This window comes from Procambarus clarkii, chromosome 51 (genome assembly GCF_040958095.1).
Source record: "Procambarus clarkii isolate CNS0578487 chromosome 51, FALCON_Pclarkii_2.0, whole genome shotgun sequence".
Lineage (NCBI taxonomy): Eukaryota > Metazoa > Arthropoda > Malacostraca > Decapoda > Cambaridae > Procambarus > Procambarus clarkii.
In genome coordinates this window covers 1303627-1322715 of record NC_091200.1, presented here as the reverse complement: position 1 = coordinate 1322715, position 19089 = coordinate 1303627, and the positions used below count along the sequence as shown (strand labels likewise).

Here is a 19089-nt window from a genome sequence, read left to right as displayed (position 1 = left end):
CTCGGAGAGCTATCGAGCAAAAAGCAATAGGAGACCGGCCAGCGGAGCAGAGCAGAGGCCAGCCATCGAGATAGGCCGTCACCAGACGGGGGGTGACGCTGCCTGAAAATTGCAGACCCCCCCCCCTCTCTATTCAACTTAGACTCAGTCCTCGGTGAGTGAACATTTAGGTGACTTGGTCGTGTTTACATATGTTGTGTGATGATCAGGGGCAGTCAAGTTGTAGGGTTCTCGAATTCTTGGATGATGACTCACTTTGCATATTAAACTGGGGGGTGGAATAATGGACAAGATAGAGCTATTTCCCCCACCCCCTGTTACAACTCGTTCACATCCCCCAGCAGCACCTACCACAGGTCAGGTTCCTTCACTCGTTCACATCTCCCAGCGGCACCTACCACAGGTCAGGTTCCTTCACTCGTTCACACCCCCCAGCAACACCTACTACAGGTCAGGTTCCTTCACCCGTTCACATTCAGCAGCAGCACCTACCACAGGCCAGGTTCCTTCACCCGTTCACATCCCCCAGTAGCACCTACCACAGGTCAGGTTCCTTCACTCGTTCACATCCCCTAGCAGCACCTACCACAGGTCAGGTTCCTTCACTCGTTCACATCCCCCAGCAGCACCTACCACAGGTCAAGTTCCTTCACTCGTTCACATCCCTCAGCAGCACTTACCACAGGACAGGTTCCTTCACTCGTTCACATCCCCCAGCAGCACCTACTACAGGTCAGGTTCCTTCACTCGTTCACACCCCCTAGCAACACCTACTACAGGTCAGGTTCCTTCACTCGTTCACATCCACCAGCAGCACCTACCACAGGTCAGGTTCCTTCACCCGTTCACATCCACCAGCAGCACCTACCACAGGCCAGGTTCTTTCACCCTTCACATTCCCCAGCAGCACCTATTACCGGTCAGGTTCCTTCACTCGTTCACATCCACCAGCAGCACGTACCACAGGTCAGGTTCCTTCACTCGTTCACATCCACCAGCAGCACCTACCACAGGCCAGGTTCCTTCACCCGTTCACATCCCCCAGCAGCACCTATGACAGGTCAGGTTCCTTCACTCGTTCACATCCCCCAGCAGCACCTACCACAGGTCAGGTTCCTTCACTCATTCACATCCACCAGCAGCACCTATCACAGGCCAGGTTCCTTCACTCGTTCACATCCCCCAGCAGCACCTACCACAGGTCAGATTCCTTCACCCGTTCACACCCACCAGCAGCACCCGCCACAGGTCAAGTTCCTTCACCCGTTCACATCCACCAACAGCACCTACCACATGTCGGGTTAGTTCACCCATTCACACCCCCCAGCAGCACCTACCACAGGTCAGGTTCCTTCACTAGTTCACATCCCCCAGCAGCACCTACCACAGGTCAGGTTCCTTCACTCGTTCACATCTCCCAGCAGCACATACCACAGGTCAGGTTCCTTCACTCGTTCACATCCACCAGCAGCACCTACCACAGGTCAGGTTCCTTCACTCGTTCACATCCATTAGCAGCACCTATCACAGGCCAGGTTCCTTCACCCGTTCACATCCCCCAGCAGCACATACCACAGGTCAGGTTCCTTCACTCGTTCATATCCCCCAGCAGCACCTACCACAGGTCAGGTTCCTTCACTCGTTCACATCCCCCAGCAGCACCTACTACCGGTCAGGTTCCTTCACTCGTTCACATCCCCCAGCAGCACCTACCATAGGACAGGTTCCTTCACTCGTTCACATCCCCCAGCAGCACCTACCACAGGTCAGGTTCCTTCACCCGTTCACATCCCCCAGCAGCACCTACCACAGGTCAGTTTCCTTTACTCGTTCACATCCCCCAGCAGCACCTACTACCGGTCAGGTTCCTTCACTCGTTCACATCCCCCAGCAGCACCTACCACAGGACAGGTTCCTTCACTCGTTCACATCCCCCAGCAGCACCTACTACAGGTCAGGTTCCTTCACTCGTTCACATCCACCAGCAGCACCTACCACAGGTCAGGTTCCTTCACTCGTTCACATCCACCAGCAGCACCTACCACAGGACAGGTTCCTTCACTCGTTCACATCCCCCAGCAGCACCTAACACAGGTCAGGTTCCTTCACCTGTTCACACCCACCAGCAGCACCTACCACAGGTCAGGTTCCTTCACCCGTTCACACCCACCAGCAGCACCTACCATAGGTCGGGTTCCTTCACCCGGTCACATCCACCAGCAGCACCTACCACAGGTCAGGTTCCTTCACTCGTTCACACCCACCAGCAGCACCTACCACAGGTCGGGTTCCGTCACCCGTTCACACCCCCCAGCAACACCTACCACAGGTCAGGTTCCTTCAGCTGTTCACATCCACCAGCAGCACCTACCACAGGTCGGGTTCCTTCACCCGTTCACATCCCCCAGCAGCACCTACCACAGGTCAGGTTCCGTCACCCGTTCACATCCACCAACAGCACCTACCACAGGTCGGGTTTCTTCACCCATTCACACCCCCCCAGCAGCACCTACCACAGGTCAGGTTCCTTCACTCGTTCACATCCCCCAGCAGCACCTACCACGGGTCAGGTTCCTTCACTCGTTCACATCTCCCAGCGGCACCTACCACAGGTCAGGTTCCTTCACTCGTTCACACCCCCCAGCAACACCTACTACAGGTCAGGTTCCTTCACCCGTTCACATCCAGCAGCAGCACCTACCACAGGCCAGGTTCCTTCACCCGTTCACATCCCCCAGTAGCACCTACCACAGGTCAGGTTCCTTCACTCGTTCACATCCCCCAGCAGCACCTACCACAGGTCAAGTTCCTTCACTCGTTCACATCCCCCAGCAGCACCTACCACAGGACAGGTTCCTTCACTCGTTCACATCCCCCAGCAGCACCTACTACAGGTCAGGTTCCTTCACTCGTTCACACCCCCTAGCAACACCTACTACAGGTCAGGTTCCTTCACTCGTTCACATCCACCAGCAGCACCTACCACAGGTCAGGTTCCTTCACCCGTTCACATCCACCAGCAGCACCTACCACAGGCCAGGTTCTTTCACCCGTTCACATCCCCCAGCAGCACCTATTACTGGTCAGGTTCCTTCACTCGTTCACATCCACCAGCAGCACGTACCACAGGTCAGGTTCCTTCACTCGTTCACATTCACCAGCAGCACCTACCACAGGCCAGGTTCCTTCACCCGTTCACATCCCCCAGCAGCACCTATCACAGGTCAGGTTCCTTCACTCGTTCACATCCCGCAGCAGCACCTACAACAGGTCAGCTAGGTTCCTTCACTCGTTCACATCCACCAGCAGCACCTATCACAGGCCAGGTTCCTTCACCCGTTCACATCCCCCAGCAGCACCTACCACAGGTCAGGTTCCTTCACCCGTTCACACCCACCAGCAGCACCCGCCACAGGTCAGGTTCCTTCACCCGTTCACATCCACCAACAGCACCTACCACATGTCGGGTTAGTTCACCCATTCACACCCCCCAGCAGCACCTACCACAGGTCAGGTTCCTTCACTAGTTCACATCCCCCAGCAGCACCTACCACAGGTCAGGTTCCTTCACTCGTTCACATCTCCCAGCAGCACATACCACAGGTCAGGTTCCTTCACTCATTTACATCCACCAGCAGCACTTACCACAGGCCAGGTTACTTCACCCGTTCACATCCCCCAGCAGCACCTATCACAGGCCAGGTTCCCTCACTCGTTCACATCCCCCCGCAGCACCTACCACAGGTCAGGTTCCTTCACTCGTTCACATCCACCAGCAGCACCTACCACAGGTCAGGTTCCTTCACCCGTTCACATCCACCAGCAGCACCTATCACAGGCCAGGTTCCTTCACCCGTTCACATCCCCCAGCAGCACCTACCACAGGTTAGGTTCCTTCACTCGTTCACATCCCCCAGCAGCACCAACCACAGGTCAGGTTCCTTCACTCGTTCACATCCCCCAGCAACACCTACCACAGGTCAGGTTCTTTCACCCGTTCACATCCCCCAACAGCACCTACCACAGGTCAGGTTCCTTCACTCGTTCACATGCCCCAGCAGCACCTACCACAGGTCAAGTTCCTTCACTCGTTCACATCCCTCAGCAGCACCTACCACAGGACAGGTTCCTTCACTCGTTCACATCCCCCAGCAGCACCTACTACAGGTCAGGTTCCTTCACTCGTTCACACCCCCTAGCAACACCTACTACAGGTCAGGTTCCTTCACTCGTTCACATCCACCAGCAGCACCTATCACAGGTCAGGTTCCTTCACCCGTTCACATCCACCAGCAGCACCAACCACAGGCCAGGTTCTTTCACCCTTCACATCCCCCAGCAGCACCTATTACCGGTCAGGTTCCTTCACTCGTTCACATCCACCAGCAGCACGTACCACAGGTCAGGTTCCTTCACTCGTTCACATCCCCCAGCAACACCTACCACAGGTCAGGTTCTTTCACCCGTTCACATCCCCCAACAGCACCTACCACAGGTCAGGTTCCTTCACTCGTTCACATGCCCCAGCAGCACCTACCACAGGTCAAGTTCCTTCACTCGTTCACATCCCTCAGCAGCACCTACCACAGGACAGGTTCCTTCACTCGTTCACATCCCCCAGCAGCACCTACTACAGGTCAGGTTCCTTCACTCGTTCACACCCCCTAGCAACACCTACTACAGGTCAGGTTCCTTCACTCGTTCACATCCACCAGCAGCACCTATCACAGGTCAGGTTCCTTCACCCGTTCACATCCACCAGCAGCACCTACCACAGGCCAGGTTCTTTCACCCTTCACATCCCCCAGCAGCACCTATTACCGGTCAGGTTCCTTCACTCGTTCACATCCACCAGCAGCACGTACCACAGGTCAGGTTCCTTCACTCGTTCACATCCACCAGCAGCACCTACCACAGGCCAGGTTCCTTCACCCGTTCACATCCCCCAGCAGCACCTATCACAGGTCAGGTTCCTTCACTCGTTCACATCCCGCAGCAGCACCTACCACAGGTCAGCTAGGTTCCTTCACTCGTTCACATCCACCAGCAGCACCTATCACAGGCCAGGTTCCTTCACCCGTTCACATCCCCCAGCAGCACCTACCACAGGTCAGGTTCCTTCACCCGTTCACACCCACCAGCAGCACCTGCCACAGGTCAGGTTCCTTCACCCGTTCACATCCACCAACAGCACCTACCACATGTCGGGTTAGTTCACCCATTCACACCCCCCAGCAGCACCTGCCACAGGTCAGGTTCCTTCGCTAGTTCACATCCCCCAGCAGCACCTACCACAGGTCAGGTTCCTTCACTCGTTCACATCTCCCAGCAGCACATACCACAGGTCAGGTTCCTTCACTCATTCACATCCACCAGCAGCACTTACCACAGGCCAGGTTACTTCACCCGTTCACATCCCCCAGCAGCACCTATCACAGGCCAGGTTCCTTCACTCGTTCACATCCCCCAGCAGCACCTACCACAGGTCAGGTTCCTTCACTCGTTCACATCCACCAGCAGCACCTACCACAGGTCAGGTTCCTTCACCCGTTCACATCCACCAGCAGCACCTATCACAGGCCAGGTTCCTTCACCCGTTCACATCCCCCAGCAGCACCTACCACAGGTCAGGTTCCTTCACTCGTTCACATCCCCCAGCAGCACCAACCACAGGTCAGATTCCTTCACTCGTTCACATCCCCCAGCAACACCTACCACAGGTCAGGTTCCTTCACCCGTTCACATCCCCCAACAGCACCTACCACAGGTCAGGTTCCTTCACTCGTTCACATCCCCCAGCAGCACCTACCACAGGTCAAGTTCCTTCACTCGTTCACATCCCTCAGCAGCACCTACCACAGGACAGGTTCCTTCACTCGTTCACATCCCCCAGCAGCACCTACTACAGGTCAGGTTCCTTCACTCGTTCACACCCCCTAGCAACACCTACTACAGGTCAGGTTCCTTCACTCGTTCACATCCACCAGCAGCACCTATCACAGGTCAGGTTCCTTCACCCGTTCACATCCACCAGCAGCACCTACCACAGGCCAGGTTCTTTCCCAGCAAACACAAATCATCTACACAACGTTCGCCTATCTCTTGCCATAGGTGTGGGAATGATTTGCATTGAGAATGGTGCAGGAAAGCCTTTGAGAAACTTTTACTCAAAAAATCCAAACACAAAGGTTTAATTATAAATTGTATTTCTACAATTATTTTCTTCCAAATGTAAAACAAATAGTTTTTACATGTTTAAATATAAAATTTATGGTGTTTTTTTGTAAAATTCATTAATAAATTGTGAATGATATATATTGGCTGAGTGAAACCTTTAAAATCCATTTAGTTATAATTTGAACAGAAAAAAGTATTTTTCCAAATTTTCTAAAAATTGCTCTTTTTAACACAATTTGACTCCTTATACATTCCACTAAACACTATATCATGTTTAAATATATAATTTATGTATTATTCTCTAAAATAATTTATATAAATTATATAAGTTGCTGGAAAGTGGTGTTAAAGATTATGAAAACATTTTGTTGTGTTAATATGTTCTTATTAACTATGTCTCAAGTTCACAGTTTATCAAACAAGAATATTAACATTCGTCAACTCTTAAAATCTTATATGTTATCTTGCTGGTGCAAAAAAGGGTGAATCTTTAGGAACAGCTATAGTATCTATATATCACAAATGGTGTTTTCCCTAACTCAAACAATGTAGGGTTTATTATTCTACACATATTTCTAATGACTCTTAGATGTTTACATTCTCTGAAGTATAATTGTGAAGGCTGTGTCCATCACTCTCAACACAGATTCTTAAACTCGTCTCTGCAGGTTCAACTATATAATTAGTTTCCATTTTGAATTTCCATGGACATTTGTATCCAAAATGAAACCAATGTGGTTTCCTTCAGCGCCTTCAGCCAGCACATTTGCTCATTCATTTCCACAGATTCCAACAAGGTAGGGGATTTACAGAAATTTGTATATTCATATTGTTATATATTAAAAATATGAATGCAGTTCAATATGATAAGACAAATACATGAGTTTATGATAAATTCGTTTTCTGTGATATACCATTGATATGCTCTTTTTTTCTTTAAACGGCAGACTAAACTAAAGTGCTCACATCAACAGATTTGATGTATAAATGGTCAACGCTCAACAGAGTTAGTATAAATGTATTAGTATAAATCTTACTTGTCTCATTGTTAATTCACATTCAATGTCAACTTGTGGTTGCATTGTACAAGGCCAACACAGATGATCGAAGGAAACTAACTCTGCTCTAGTTCCATGAAGTTGCTATTTGGTCTTTACTCAATGCATTGTACATGCATTGTACAAGGCCAACACAGATGATCGAAGGAAACTAACTCTGCTCTAGTTCCATGAAGTTGCTATTTGGTCTTTATTGAAATTTGACAAGGCAGAGTGGCCTGCAACAACTACACCATCTCCACATCTAGTTCATGCTCCAGACATAAATCATGACACTGGTCCTGTGTATCCTGCTGCTGACCCGTCAACACCTGGCCCGTCGGGTGTGAGGCGCCCTCTCTTCACGTCTACACCTAGTGCTGAAGCTGAATCTGATGAAGATAATTCATATTCCACATTAGTGTTTGAAAACAATAGTGAGAGCGACGATTCAGACAGTAGTTTATTGCCAACCAAGAGACAACAGCGACGTGTTGTTATAGCAGAGACTCGCCTGAACTATAAATTGAAACATGAGCTGGTAAAAATCCCCAAACGTCGCAGGTGTGAAGTGTGTTCAAAGTCGGGTATCAGGAAGGAAACTGGTATAGCGTGCAAGACATGCGATGTTCCACTTTGCGTCATACCTTGTTACACCACTTATCACAGGAAAAGGGTGTATTGGGTGGACAAGAAATAACCACCTACATCAGCTTCACTCCACCTAGGAACATCTGTTGAGCAACTTCAGGAATCAGTACCTGAAGGAGGTGGAGTGGAGATAAAATGCTCAACTTATTTTACTACAATCGTCTTTGCTTTGGTAAGTACACATAATTGTCTTAGATTGTTTCAGTATTGTAGTCTATTTTCTTAGGAATATTTTGATACCTAAATGAGAACTGTAGCACGAAAACTAAAGTAAGTATACATGAAACAAGAGAAACTTTTTTTGTGGGTGTTGCGGGTGTGAGTTGGAGTGTCAAGAGCGGGTTCCGGTTGTGTGTTTTCCGTCATCTCTACAGCTGTGAATTCCAAGGAATTGTATTTGATATGCATATGTCTGTGTAGGGAATTTTATTCCGAACACTATACAAAAAAAAACGGTGTGAAACAAGTATAAACTTGAAAAACATGAGCAAAGTAAAAACTTTTGACGCTCACGGGTACAAACACGCGTAAGATTTTATTCGCCGCAAATTTATTTGACGCTGTGTTGGCCAACTCTACCCATGTTCTTATAGAACTTTCTATTGCGAACACATTGCTATAAAAATGAAATACGTAGCTCCAGAAATAATGTCAGGACAGTGAAATCAGTATAAACATTCAAAGCCCTGCATCACACCAGTGTCGTCCCTGCTGAAATCACGGCTAATGCTTCGCCCAGTTCCCACACTCGTGCGGGTCACCCGATACCATAATTAGACATTGATAGGCATATGTCTGGGTGGGGAATTTTATTGTGAGTTCAGTGATATCAAAATGAGCGCTGTAGGATGACTGTGAGGCTGGCAACAAACGAAAGAGTATGAACATTTACTTCCTGTTTGGGTGTCACGGCGAGTCATCTTCGTGTTTATTTACTTCGTGGTGGGATACCAAATGCTTCGGTGACATTTTATGCATATGATCTTGTAGAGAATTTTATTGCCAACGCATTGATACCAAAATGAAAAACGTAGCTCGAGAATTGAGGTTAGCAGCGTGAAAAGATTATAAACTTTTTTGTGTTTACGCTTGAGCACAACCCGCTTGTTTTTCCAGCTAGTGCCGCGCGCACTAAAGTGTGCATTATACACACCATAATGCACCAGTACACACCATAAGGCACCAGAACACACACCATAAGGCACCAGTACACACCATAATGCACCAGTACACACCATAATGCACCAGTACACACCATAAGGCACCAGTACACAATAAGGCACCAGTACACACAATAATGCACCAGTACACACCATAAGGCACCAGTACACTCCATACGGCACCAGTACGCACCATAAGGCACTAGAACACACCATAAGGCACCAGTACACACCATAAAGCACCAGTATACACCATAAGGCCCCAGTACACACCATAAGGTACGAGTACACACTATAAGGCACCATCAGTACACACCTACAGGTATTTGTTTCTGGTGTGGTGCTCATGGGATCTGTTACAACCTTCTAGGAAGCTTTTAGGGTCAGGATTGACATTACAGTGCAGCGTTTTATATATATAAAATACACATGAGAGTATGTGCAGGGACTTAATATCTAACATATTCAGAGATTTGAGTAAGGGGTCCATATATACTGCCCGGTTGCCTGAAATGCTATATGCCTACTATATTGGCTTTAGGTATTGTATGCACTAGCTCTATCTATAAATCCAACATTATGTTTGTAAATCAACTATGTATGTACTTTCCTGAATAAAATTGACTTTACTCTACACTTATATGCTCTGTGGATTTGTTATCCCTTATCGTTTGGGAGAAAAAAAATGACTAATACGTTCGGCGAATGACTTTGACTTCAACTTCACTTTGACTTCGTTCATGTCATCGTATTTTCCGTAATATATAAAGGTTATGACAATGCAATTATATTATTGTGTGCAAATAATTTGGAAATTTCATGTACCCTAAAAATAGTAAAATAAAGAATAAGAATAATTAAATAATTGTTGTAGTAAATTGTCACACGTTCATCATACGCAAACGAACACACAGTGTGGAGCGTCAGTAGACCAAGGTCCGCGCCATTTTAAAACACGGCTTCGAATGTAAGTAATGTTTTTCTCGTACTAACACTGTGTTATGCAATAGATTAGGTCTTGAATTCACAAATTTAGTTGTTACATCTGACAGAGTATGTTAGACGGTGTAATGCTGGTCCATGTTGACATATTTGTGGGCTTGATTGGTTTACATGTGATGGCACACAATATCGGCACCCCACAACATGCTGTTGAAGTTGGAATGCATGGCATAGGCTCCTCACACAATGTTCTTTATGTGGTCCTCAGGTGATAGTTTTCTATTTAGAACCACCCCTAGATCTCTTTCTTTATCAGAATTCCTTAAAGATTTCTCACATGGTTTTCCTAATGATAGATTGTGGGCTGTAAGGGACAGGTTTGATGTATGGATTAGTTGATAGAAGTTCCAGTCCACCTGTAGACAGGGATCTCACATCAGCTTGTATATTATACAAGGATAAGATTTGATAAATTCAGTTATTTGACTGAACACTGGCTCTGTTTAAATCAGAGATTTAAACATACATAGTCTAACCTAGCTCCTTTCTTTTTTACCTAGCCTAACCTAGCTTTTTTTCCCAAGCCGGTCTATGGCCCATGTTTTTTTTCGATGCCTCAGTGGTCCATGCACATGTCCGTTCAAGGGGATTAAATAGCCGTTCTATGGCCCCAGGGTTTTACGAACTTCTTTTTCCCAAGCCGGTCTATGGCCCGTGTTTTTTTTATGCCTCAGTGGTCCATGCACAGGTCCGTTCAAGGGGATTAAATAGCCGTTCTATGGCCCCAGGGTTTTCTCAAATTTTCTTTCATAGCCGGTCTATGGCCCCTGGGTTTTACGAACTTTTTTTCCCAAGCCGGTCTATGGCCCCTGGGTTTTACGAACTTTTTTTCCCAAGCCGGTCTATGGCGTGTATGTTAAATAAACCAAATTTTTCACTTTTGACAATTGAGCACCTGCTACATCCAGATTCTAGGGAGGAAAGGAATATAATATAATATCTAATATATCTATCTGTGTGAAATAGATTAAATCCATTTATTTGATATTCAGCTAATAGTTCTGTATTTTCTACATTCATCCATGTTTTGGTAAGTGCAATAATATGTATTGTTTCATTGCAGATTAGAGATTCAAGATAGTTCTAGATTTCCGAAGTACTGAAACGCGCGCCATACAGGCTTGGTGGATCTAGGTGCAAGGTAAAATCATTTACATTTACTTTTGTATTTATATGCATATATGCATTTATATGCATTATTCTCTAGAATAATAGATCTCGTAATAATTTTGCAAAAATAGTGGCATTTACTATTTTAAAAAGCTCGGGTGCAGGGGGGGGGGGGGTTATGTAAAAGCCTGGTTTGTGCCTCGGAGAGGCTATGGGATCCAGTAAGATCGTCCTTCCTTTCCTCCCTAGAATCTGGATGTAGCAGGTGCTCAATTGTCAAAAGTGAAAAATTGGTTTTGTCTTCCGAATGCACCATTTCTGTAAATTTGCTAATAATCTTTTAAAAATAGTAAATGCCATTATTTTTGCAAAATTATTACGAGATCTATTATACTAATAACGGTTTGATAAAATACAGTAGACTGCCTACTGGATAATAGTTCCAGTCCACCTGTAGACAGGGATCTCACATCAGCTTGTATATTATACAAGGATAAGATTTGATAAATTCAGTTATTTGACTGAACACTGGCTCTGTTTAAATCAGAGATTTAAACATACATAGTCTAACCTAGCTCCTTTCTTTTTTACCTAGCCTAACCTAGCTTTTTTTCCCAAGCCGGTCTATGGCCCATGTTTTTTTTCGATGCCTCAGTGGTCCATGCACATGTCCGTTCAAGGGGATTAAATAGCCGTTCTATGGCCCCAGGGTTTTACGAACTTCTTTTTCCCAAGCCGGTCTATGGCCCGTGTTTTTTTTTATGCCTCAGTGGTCAATGCACAGGTCCGTTCAAGGGGATTAAATAGCCGTTCTATGGCCCCAGGGTTTTCTCAAATTTTCTTTCATAGCCGGTCTATGGCCCCTGGGTTTTACGAACTTTTTTTCCCAAGCCGGTCTATGGCCCCTGGGTTTTACGAACTTTTTTTCCCAAGCCGGTCTATGGCGTGTATGTTAAATAAACCAAATTTTTCACTTTTGACAATTGAGCACCTGCTACATCCAGATTCTAGGGAGGAAAGGAATATAATATAATATCTAATATATCTATCTGTGTGAAATAGATTAAATCCATTTATTTGATATTCAGCTAATAGTTCTGTATTTTCTACATTCATCCATGTTTTGGTAAGTGCAATAATATGTATTGTTTCATTGCAGATTAGAGATTCAAGATAGTTCTAGATTTCCGAAGTACTGAAACGCGCGCCATACAGGCTTGGTGGATCTAGGTGCAAGGTAAAATCATTTACATTTACTTTTGTATTTATATGCATATATGCATTTATATGCATTATTCTCTAGAATAATAGATCTCGTAATAATTTTGCAAAAATAGTGGCATTTACTATTTTAAAAAGCTCGGGTGCAGGGGGGGGGGGGGGTTATGTAAAAGCCTGGTTTGTGCCTCGGAGAGGCTATGGGATCCAGTAAGATCGTCCTTCCTTTCCTCCCTAGAATCTGGATGTAGCAGGTGCTCAATTGTCAAAAGTGAAAAATTGGTTTTGTCTTCCGAATGCACCATTTCTGTAAATTTGCTAATAATCTTTTAAAAATAGTAAATGCCATTATTTTTGCAAAATTATTACGAGATCTATTATACTAATAACGGTTTGATAAAATACAGTAGACTGCCTACTGGATAATAGTTCCAGTCCACCTGTAGACAGGGATCTCACATCAGCTTGTATATTATACAAGGATAAGATTTGATAAATTCAGTTATTTGACTGAACACTGGCTCTGTTTAAATCAGAGATTTAAACATACATAGTCTAACCTAGCTCCTTTCTTTTTTACCTAGCCTAACCTAGCTTTTTTTCCCAAGCCGGTCTATGGCCCATGTTTTTTTTCGATGCCTCAGTGGTCCATGCACATGTCCGTTCAAGGGGATTAAATAGCCGTTCTATGGCCCCAGGGTTTTACGAACTTCTTTTTCCCAAGCCGGTCTATGGCCCGTGTTTTTTTTTATGCCTCAGTGGTCAATGCACAGGTCCGTTCAAGGGGATTAAATAGCCGTTCTATGGCCCCAGGGTTTTCTCAAATTTTCTTTCATAGCCGGTCTATGGCCCCTGGGTTTTACGAACTTTTTTTCCCAAGCCGGTCTATGGCCCCTGGGTTTTACGAACTTTTTTTCCCAAGCCGGTCTATGGCGTGTATGTTAAATAAACCAAATTTTTCACTTTTGACAATTGAGCACCTGCTACATCCAGATTCTAGGGAGGAAAGGAATATAATATAATATCTAATATATCTATCTGTGTGAAATAGATTAAATCCATTTATTTGATATTCAGCTAATAGTTCTGTATTTTCTACATTCATCCATGTTTTGGTAAGTGCAATAATATGTATTGTTTCATTGCAGATTAGAGATTCAAGATAGTTCTAGATTTCCGAAGTACTGAAACGCGCGCCATACAGGCTTGGTGGATCTAGGTGCAAGGTAAAATTATTTACATTTACTTTTGTATTTATATGCATATATGCATTTATATGCATTATTCTCTAGAATAATAGATCTCGTAATAATTTTGCAAAAATAGTGGCATTTACTATTTTAAAAAGCTCGGGTGCAGGGGGGGGGGGGGGTTATGTAAAAGCCTGGTTTGTGCCTCGGAGAGGCTATGGGATCCAGTAAGATCGTCCTTCCTTTCCTCCCTAGAATCTGGATGTAGCAGGTGCTCAATTGTCAAAAGTGAAAAATTGGTTTTGTCTTCCGAATGCACCATTTCTGTAAATTTGCTAATAATCTTTTAAAAATAGTAAATGCCATTATTTTTGCAAAATTATTACGAGATCTATTATACTAATAACAGTTTGATAAAATACAGTAGACTGCCTACTGGTTTTACCTGTAATAAGGTTTGATACAGATGATTATGATTATGGTTTTGGCCTCCACCACCCTCTCACCTAACTTGTTCCAACCATGTCTACCACGCTGCTTGCGAAAGTTAATTTTCTAATATTTCTGTGGCATCTTTGTTTGGTTACCTTTTACAATATCTTCTTTTTATTCTACCATCTAGTTTTGGCATTTTATGCCTCTAACCTGGGAGCCACTTATTGGCAAGTCTATACCTTTACCAGTTGATGTGATTCTTTAGATATGGGCACCATATCTCCAGGTGTCCTACACAATTAGCTTTAATTAAATTTTCCAAAATTATCACTTACACTTGTAATACAGGGTTCTAGGTTCCCTATAGTGTCCTTTATTGAAATAGAGTTTAACAACAATTTCAATGTCCCTATTTTCTTTTAGATTATATCTCAACATATAATTAATGTCCAACAGGACATGATTACTCTTTCCAATGGGAGGATGGTATTGAATATTTGATCTAGTACTGATGGAATAATTTATATAATAATCACTAGAAATTATTTCGATAAGAATTTGAATTTATGCATGTCTTTGTTTTGGCATGCCTCTATTTCCATATGTTACATTTCTGCATGTCTCCAATTCTGGAAGTGTTCACTTTTGCATGTGCCTGACAAGGATGTTATATGCACCAGCTTTAATTATCACACATTGTATATAATGAATGACTTATTTTTAGAATTTTAATACATATTGCATCTGTCAATACATTATTAACAATAATATAGGTAATATGGTAGTCTAATGTAGAAATTTGACACTCTTTAACAGAATGCACGAGTATAAGCGAAAAAAGCGACTCCAATACAACAACAGATGGATGCAAGTATCAAGAAGGCTAAAACGTATACACAAAATGCATCCAAATACAGCTGTACACACTAGTGAACCCATTAATCTTACTGAGGCAGCATCAAGTTCAGAGATTGAGTCGTCAGACAATGACATTAGTTCTTTTGAAGCCGAGTCAAATCAAGAGTATGGATTAGGCTCTGAAATTGATGATTTACACATGAATCTTACTGATATTCATGATGTATTATCTAATTCTCAAAGTGAGGAGGAGAATGATGACCATGATAATCATCATTCACTTGTTTACCCACAGAATTTATTAATTCAGTGGGTAAACAAGAATGGTGTTACACACAATGCTGTTGATGAATTATTAAAAATTTTGAGGCAAATGGGAATTGACTACTTATCAAAAACAGCTCGGACACTAATCAGTTCTGAAAGGTACATAGAAACTCAGCAAAAATCTGGAATGAAATATGTCTACTTTGGGTTAAAAGAGGAACTGTTAAAAAACATAAGTAGATATCCAAAAGCAACTATAAAAGGACTGAGACAATTATTATTGTCATGTAACATTGATGGCCTTCCTATATTTAGAAGCAAAAATGATGCTTTGTGGCCAGTTCTCTGTGCAGTAATGAATATTACACCTTTGAAAGTCTTTCCAGTTGTCCTCATGTATGGACGTTCTAAGCCAAGTGATTTAAATTTCTTATATGATTTTATATCTGATATGGATGACCTTTTGTTGCATGGGATTCAGTATGGTAACAGAACTATCAACATAAAATTACAATGTGTAATTTGTGATGCACCTGCTAAGGCTATGGTGAAGTCCATAAAACTGTTTTCAGGTTATTATGGCTGTGACAAATGTGAACAGAAAGGTACTTGGATGGGGAAAATGACATATCCAGAAGTAACAAATTTAACCATTAGAACAGACACACGCTTCCGTAATCAATCTAACTCGCAACATCATCATGGTAAATCACCATTCTGTGACTTGAACATAGACTTAATTGCAGCGTTTCCCATTGACTATATGCACCAGGTGTGCCTTGGTGTTATGAAGCGACTTCTTGTCACCTGGATACGGAAAAACACATTTAAATTATGTAACCGCCAGATTTTTGAAATTAGTGCTAGATTGGTGAGCATAAAAGATTTTGTGCCCAATATTTTTGCACGTAAACCACAAGGTTTGGAAGAAATTGACAGATGGAAGGCAACTGAATACAGACAGTTTCTTCTCTACACAGGAAAGCTTGTATTGAAAGGTATTCTACCCCAAGAGATGTATGATCATTTCCTTACTCTCAGTGTTGGTATAAGTTTTCTTGTTTCGCCCACATGTATGTCCTTAAAATACGGCAAATATGCTCATGACCTTTTGCTGAATTTTGTATCAAGGTGTGGTGATCTGTATGGGAAAGATTTTCTAGTCTACAATGTTCACAGTTTGATTCACCTAACAGCAGATGCTGAGGAACATGGTACTCTTGACAGTTGTTCAGCTTTTCCATTTGAAAATTATTTGCATCAGCTGAAAAAGATGGTCAGATCAAGTAAAAATCCAATTGTCCAAATTACAAAAAGAATAAAGGAGGCTGAAAATACCATGATTTATAAAACATCTCCAGATAATAAAATTTCTCATAAATTTCCTAACAATGTATATTCGTTACCTGGATATAATTGCTGTGAAGTGTTAAGGACTGTACACAGCCGAAGAAGTGAAGAAAATTACTTCATTGTTAGGGTATATCCTTTTCAAAGCCCAATATTTACTAGTCCTTGTGATTCAAGAATATTTGGGGCCTTCAATGTTAATCCACGTAAGGACTTTTTAAAAAAAGTGTATAGGATTAACACATCAACCAGAGGAATGTTAATCAAGAAAACAGAAAGTACTTATATCTTCTTGTCAATACTACATGATTTATGACTAGTAAGTTTCTTGTGATTGTTTTTGATTCTTGTGCAAGCTGTAGGAATACTCTTTGCTTACATTGCAAACTTTTAACTTTAGTAAAAAGTATTGTTCACCATCATAACATATTAGAATTAAGGTTAACATTGTTGTTTAGTACTATATAAAATTAGTGACTGCTTATTTTCTTAGACACTGATAATGTGCTGCAGAAAATGTCCCTAATCAGTTTAAATTTGTAGATGGCTGAATCTGAAAATAAATACATCGTTGTGGAAGATGAAGAAGGAGAATTGTCAATCATCCATATCAAATGGATGTTTAGTGCATCTGATGTAAGTCAATATATATATATATTGTTTATTTGCAAAATTAAAACATTAGTATTTAAAATATGTGTATATGATATATGTTGATAGATTTAGAGATATATATGTATATAATATATGAAATACAGCGGGGCCTCGATTTATGAGACATACATTTACATATACATATATTTACAAATATATGTCCCCTTTCCAGGGATCAAACGTGGGCTATTGGCCACGTGAAAACCAATCATCGAAAGCCAAAAGAGGAGAAATACCAGACCCATCAAAATGGAGACGTTTCAACATCAGCAAGATTTATTCCATTGATAGTAATTAAATACAAGCATTGATTCATATGGTTAAATCAAAAATTTCTCAATGTTTTGATGTTATACAAAGTTTCGTAATAATGAATTATATATACTCTAATTTTTATTATAGGTACTTGGGAACTTGCCCTAAAACACCTTAAAAAGGCAGAAGAAACGTCAAATATGGAAAGTGACACAGACACAAGTTATCACCATAGGGCAGTAAAATACAGAAGAATACCAAATGATGTGGATGGAGGTATGTAGGAATGAATGTTTAGAGTTATTCAAAATAATTGTTAAAAAAATGAAACATGATTGGCTTAATGGAACAAATAATCTTATTTACTAGGTAATATATTTTGCTAGGTAATATATTAAAATATATATATAGATATATGTTAATAGCTTTTCTGAATGCATTAAACGTTTTTGTTTCAGACAGTGAAGATTCACCACCAAGAAAAGTAACTGTTTCCATGCCCCGAAAGACTGCCGAGTGTAAGCTGACTCTAGATGAACATCAAAATAATATGATACAGGAATCAGGTAATTTAATTTAATTGAAAACATTTTATTTCTTTTTGAATGATGGTTTTCTTTTTAACAGAACAAGACAGAACTGGACAGAACTATTTTGTATTTAAAACTATTTGGTAAATATTTTCTATACAATGCTAATACGCTTCCACCCCTGACAGAATCATGTGGGACCAGCAAGTCTATCTGCAGGCCCAGTAAAATACCTTCCCCTCAAACTCCTAGACAAGACAGAACTGGTAAGCTTTAAGTAACTGGAGAAACATTTACATACACAGATAGTAACGTACTTGTGTAAGATTTTAATGTAATATATTTTTACCAGCCTTCAGGGTGATGGAAACACTTTAAATGGTGTCGCTCCATTGTGTGAAACAAAATTTTTTAATGCATTCATAAAAGCTATAAGCTAATGTAATAATTCAATAATTACTATTTGTAGTTTTATGTATTTAAAACTATTTTGTAAATATTTTCTATACAATACTAATACGCTTCCACCCCTGACAGAATCATGTGGGACCAGCAAGTCTCTCTACAGGCCCAGTAAAATACCTTCCCCTCAAACTCCTAGACAAGACAGAACTGGTAAGCTTTAAGTAACTGTTGAAACATTTACATACACAGATAGTAACGTACTTGTGTATGATTTTAATGTAATATATTTTTACCAGCCTTCAGGGTGATGGAAACACTTTAAATGGTGTCGCTCCATTGTGTGAAACCAAATTTTTTAATGCATTCATAAAAGCTATAAGCTAATGTAATAATTCAATAATTTCTATTTGTAGTTTTATGTATTTAAAACTATTTTGTAAATATTTTCTATACAATGCTAATACGCTTCCACCCCTGACAGAATCTTGTGGGACCAACAAGTCTATCTACAGGCCGAGTACAAAACCTTCCCCTCAAACTCCAAGACAAGACAGAACTGAAAGCTCTCCTTTCGAAAAATCTAGTAAGTACCGATTTATTATGTGTTGATTATTTTTTGTTATACATACAAGAAAATACATTGAGGGAGAGTACAGACTTGAAATTTTACATTCTTGTAAAGCAACTAAGTAGATGATGGTAGTATCATCAAACAATACAGGTTTAATCATGTTAGAGACATAAAGCAGATCATTGATGTATATAACAAATAGGAGGGGGTCTAAGGATG

The 19089-nt window shown here is 42.2% G+C and overlaps 1 protein-coding gene across 1 annotated transcript; it reads left to right on the top strand.

Moving 5' to 3' along the window:
• Window positions 1-16497: 16497 nt before the first annotated feature.
• LOC138351840 (uncharacterized) lies at window positions 16498-18127 on the top strand. Its single transcript, XM_069303852.1, has 4 exons — window positions 16498-16774; window positions 16999-17091; window positions 17282-17399; window positions 17512-18127. Exons 2-4 carry the CDS (start codon window positions 16999-17001, stop codon window positions 17646-17648), a joined length of 348 nt encoding a protein of 115 aa, XP_069159953.1. The 5' UTR covers window positions 16498-16774; the 3' UTR covers window positions 17649-18127.
• The last annotated feature ends 962 nt before the right edge of the window (window positions 18128-19089 follow it).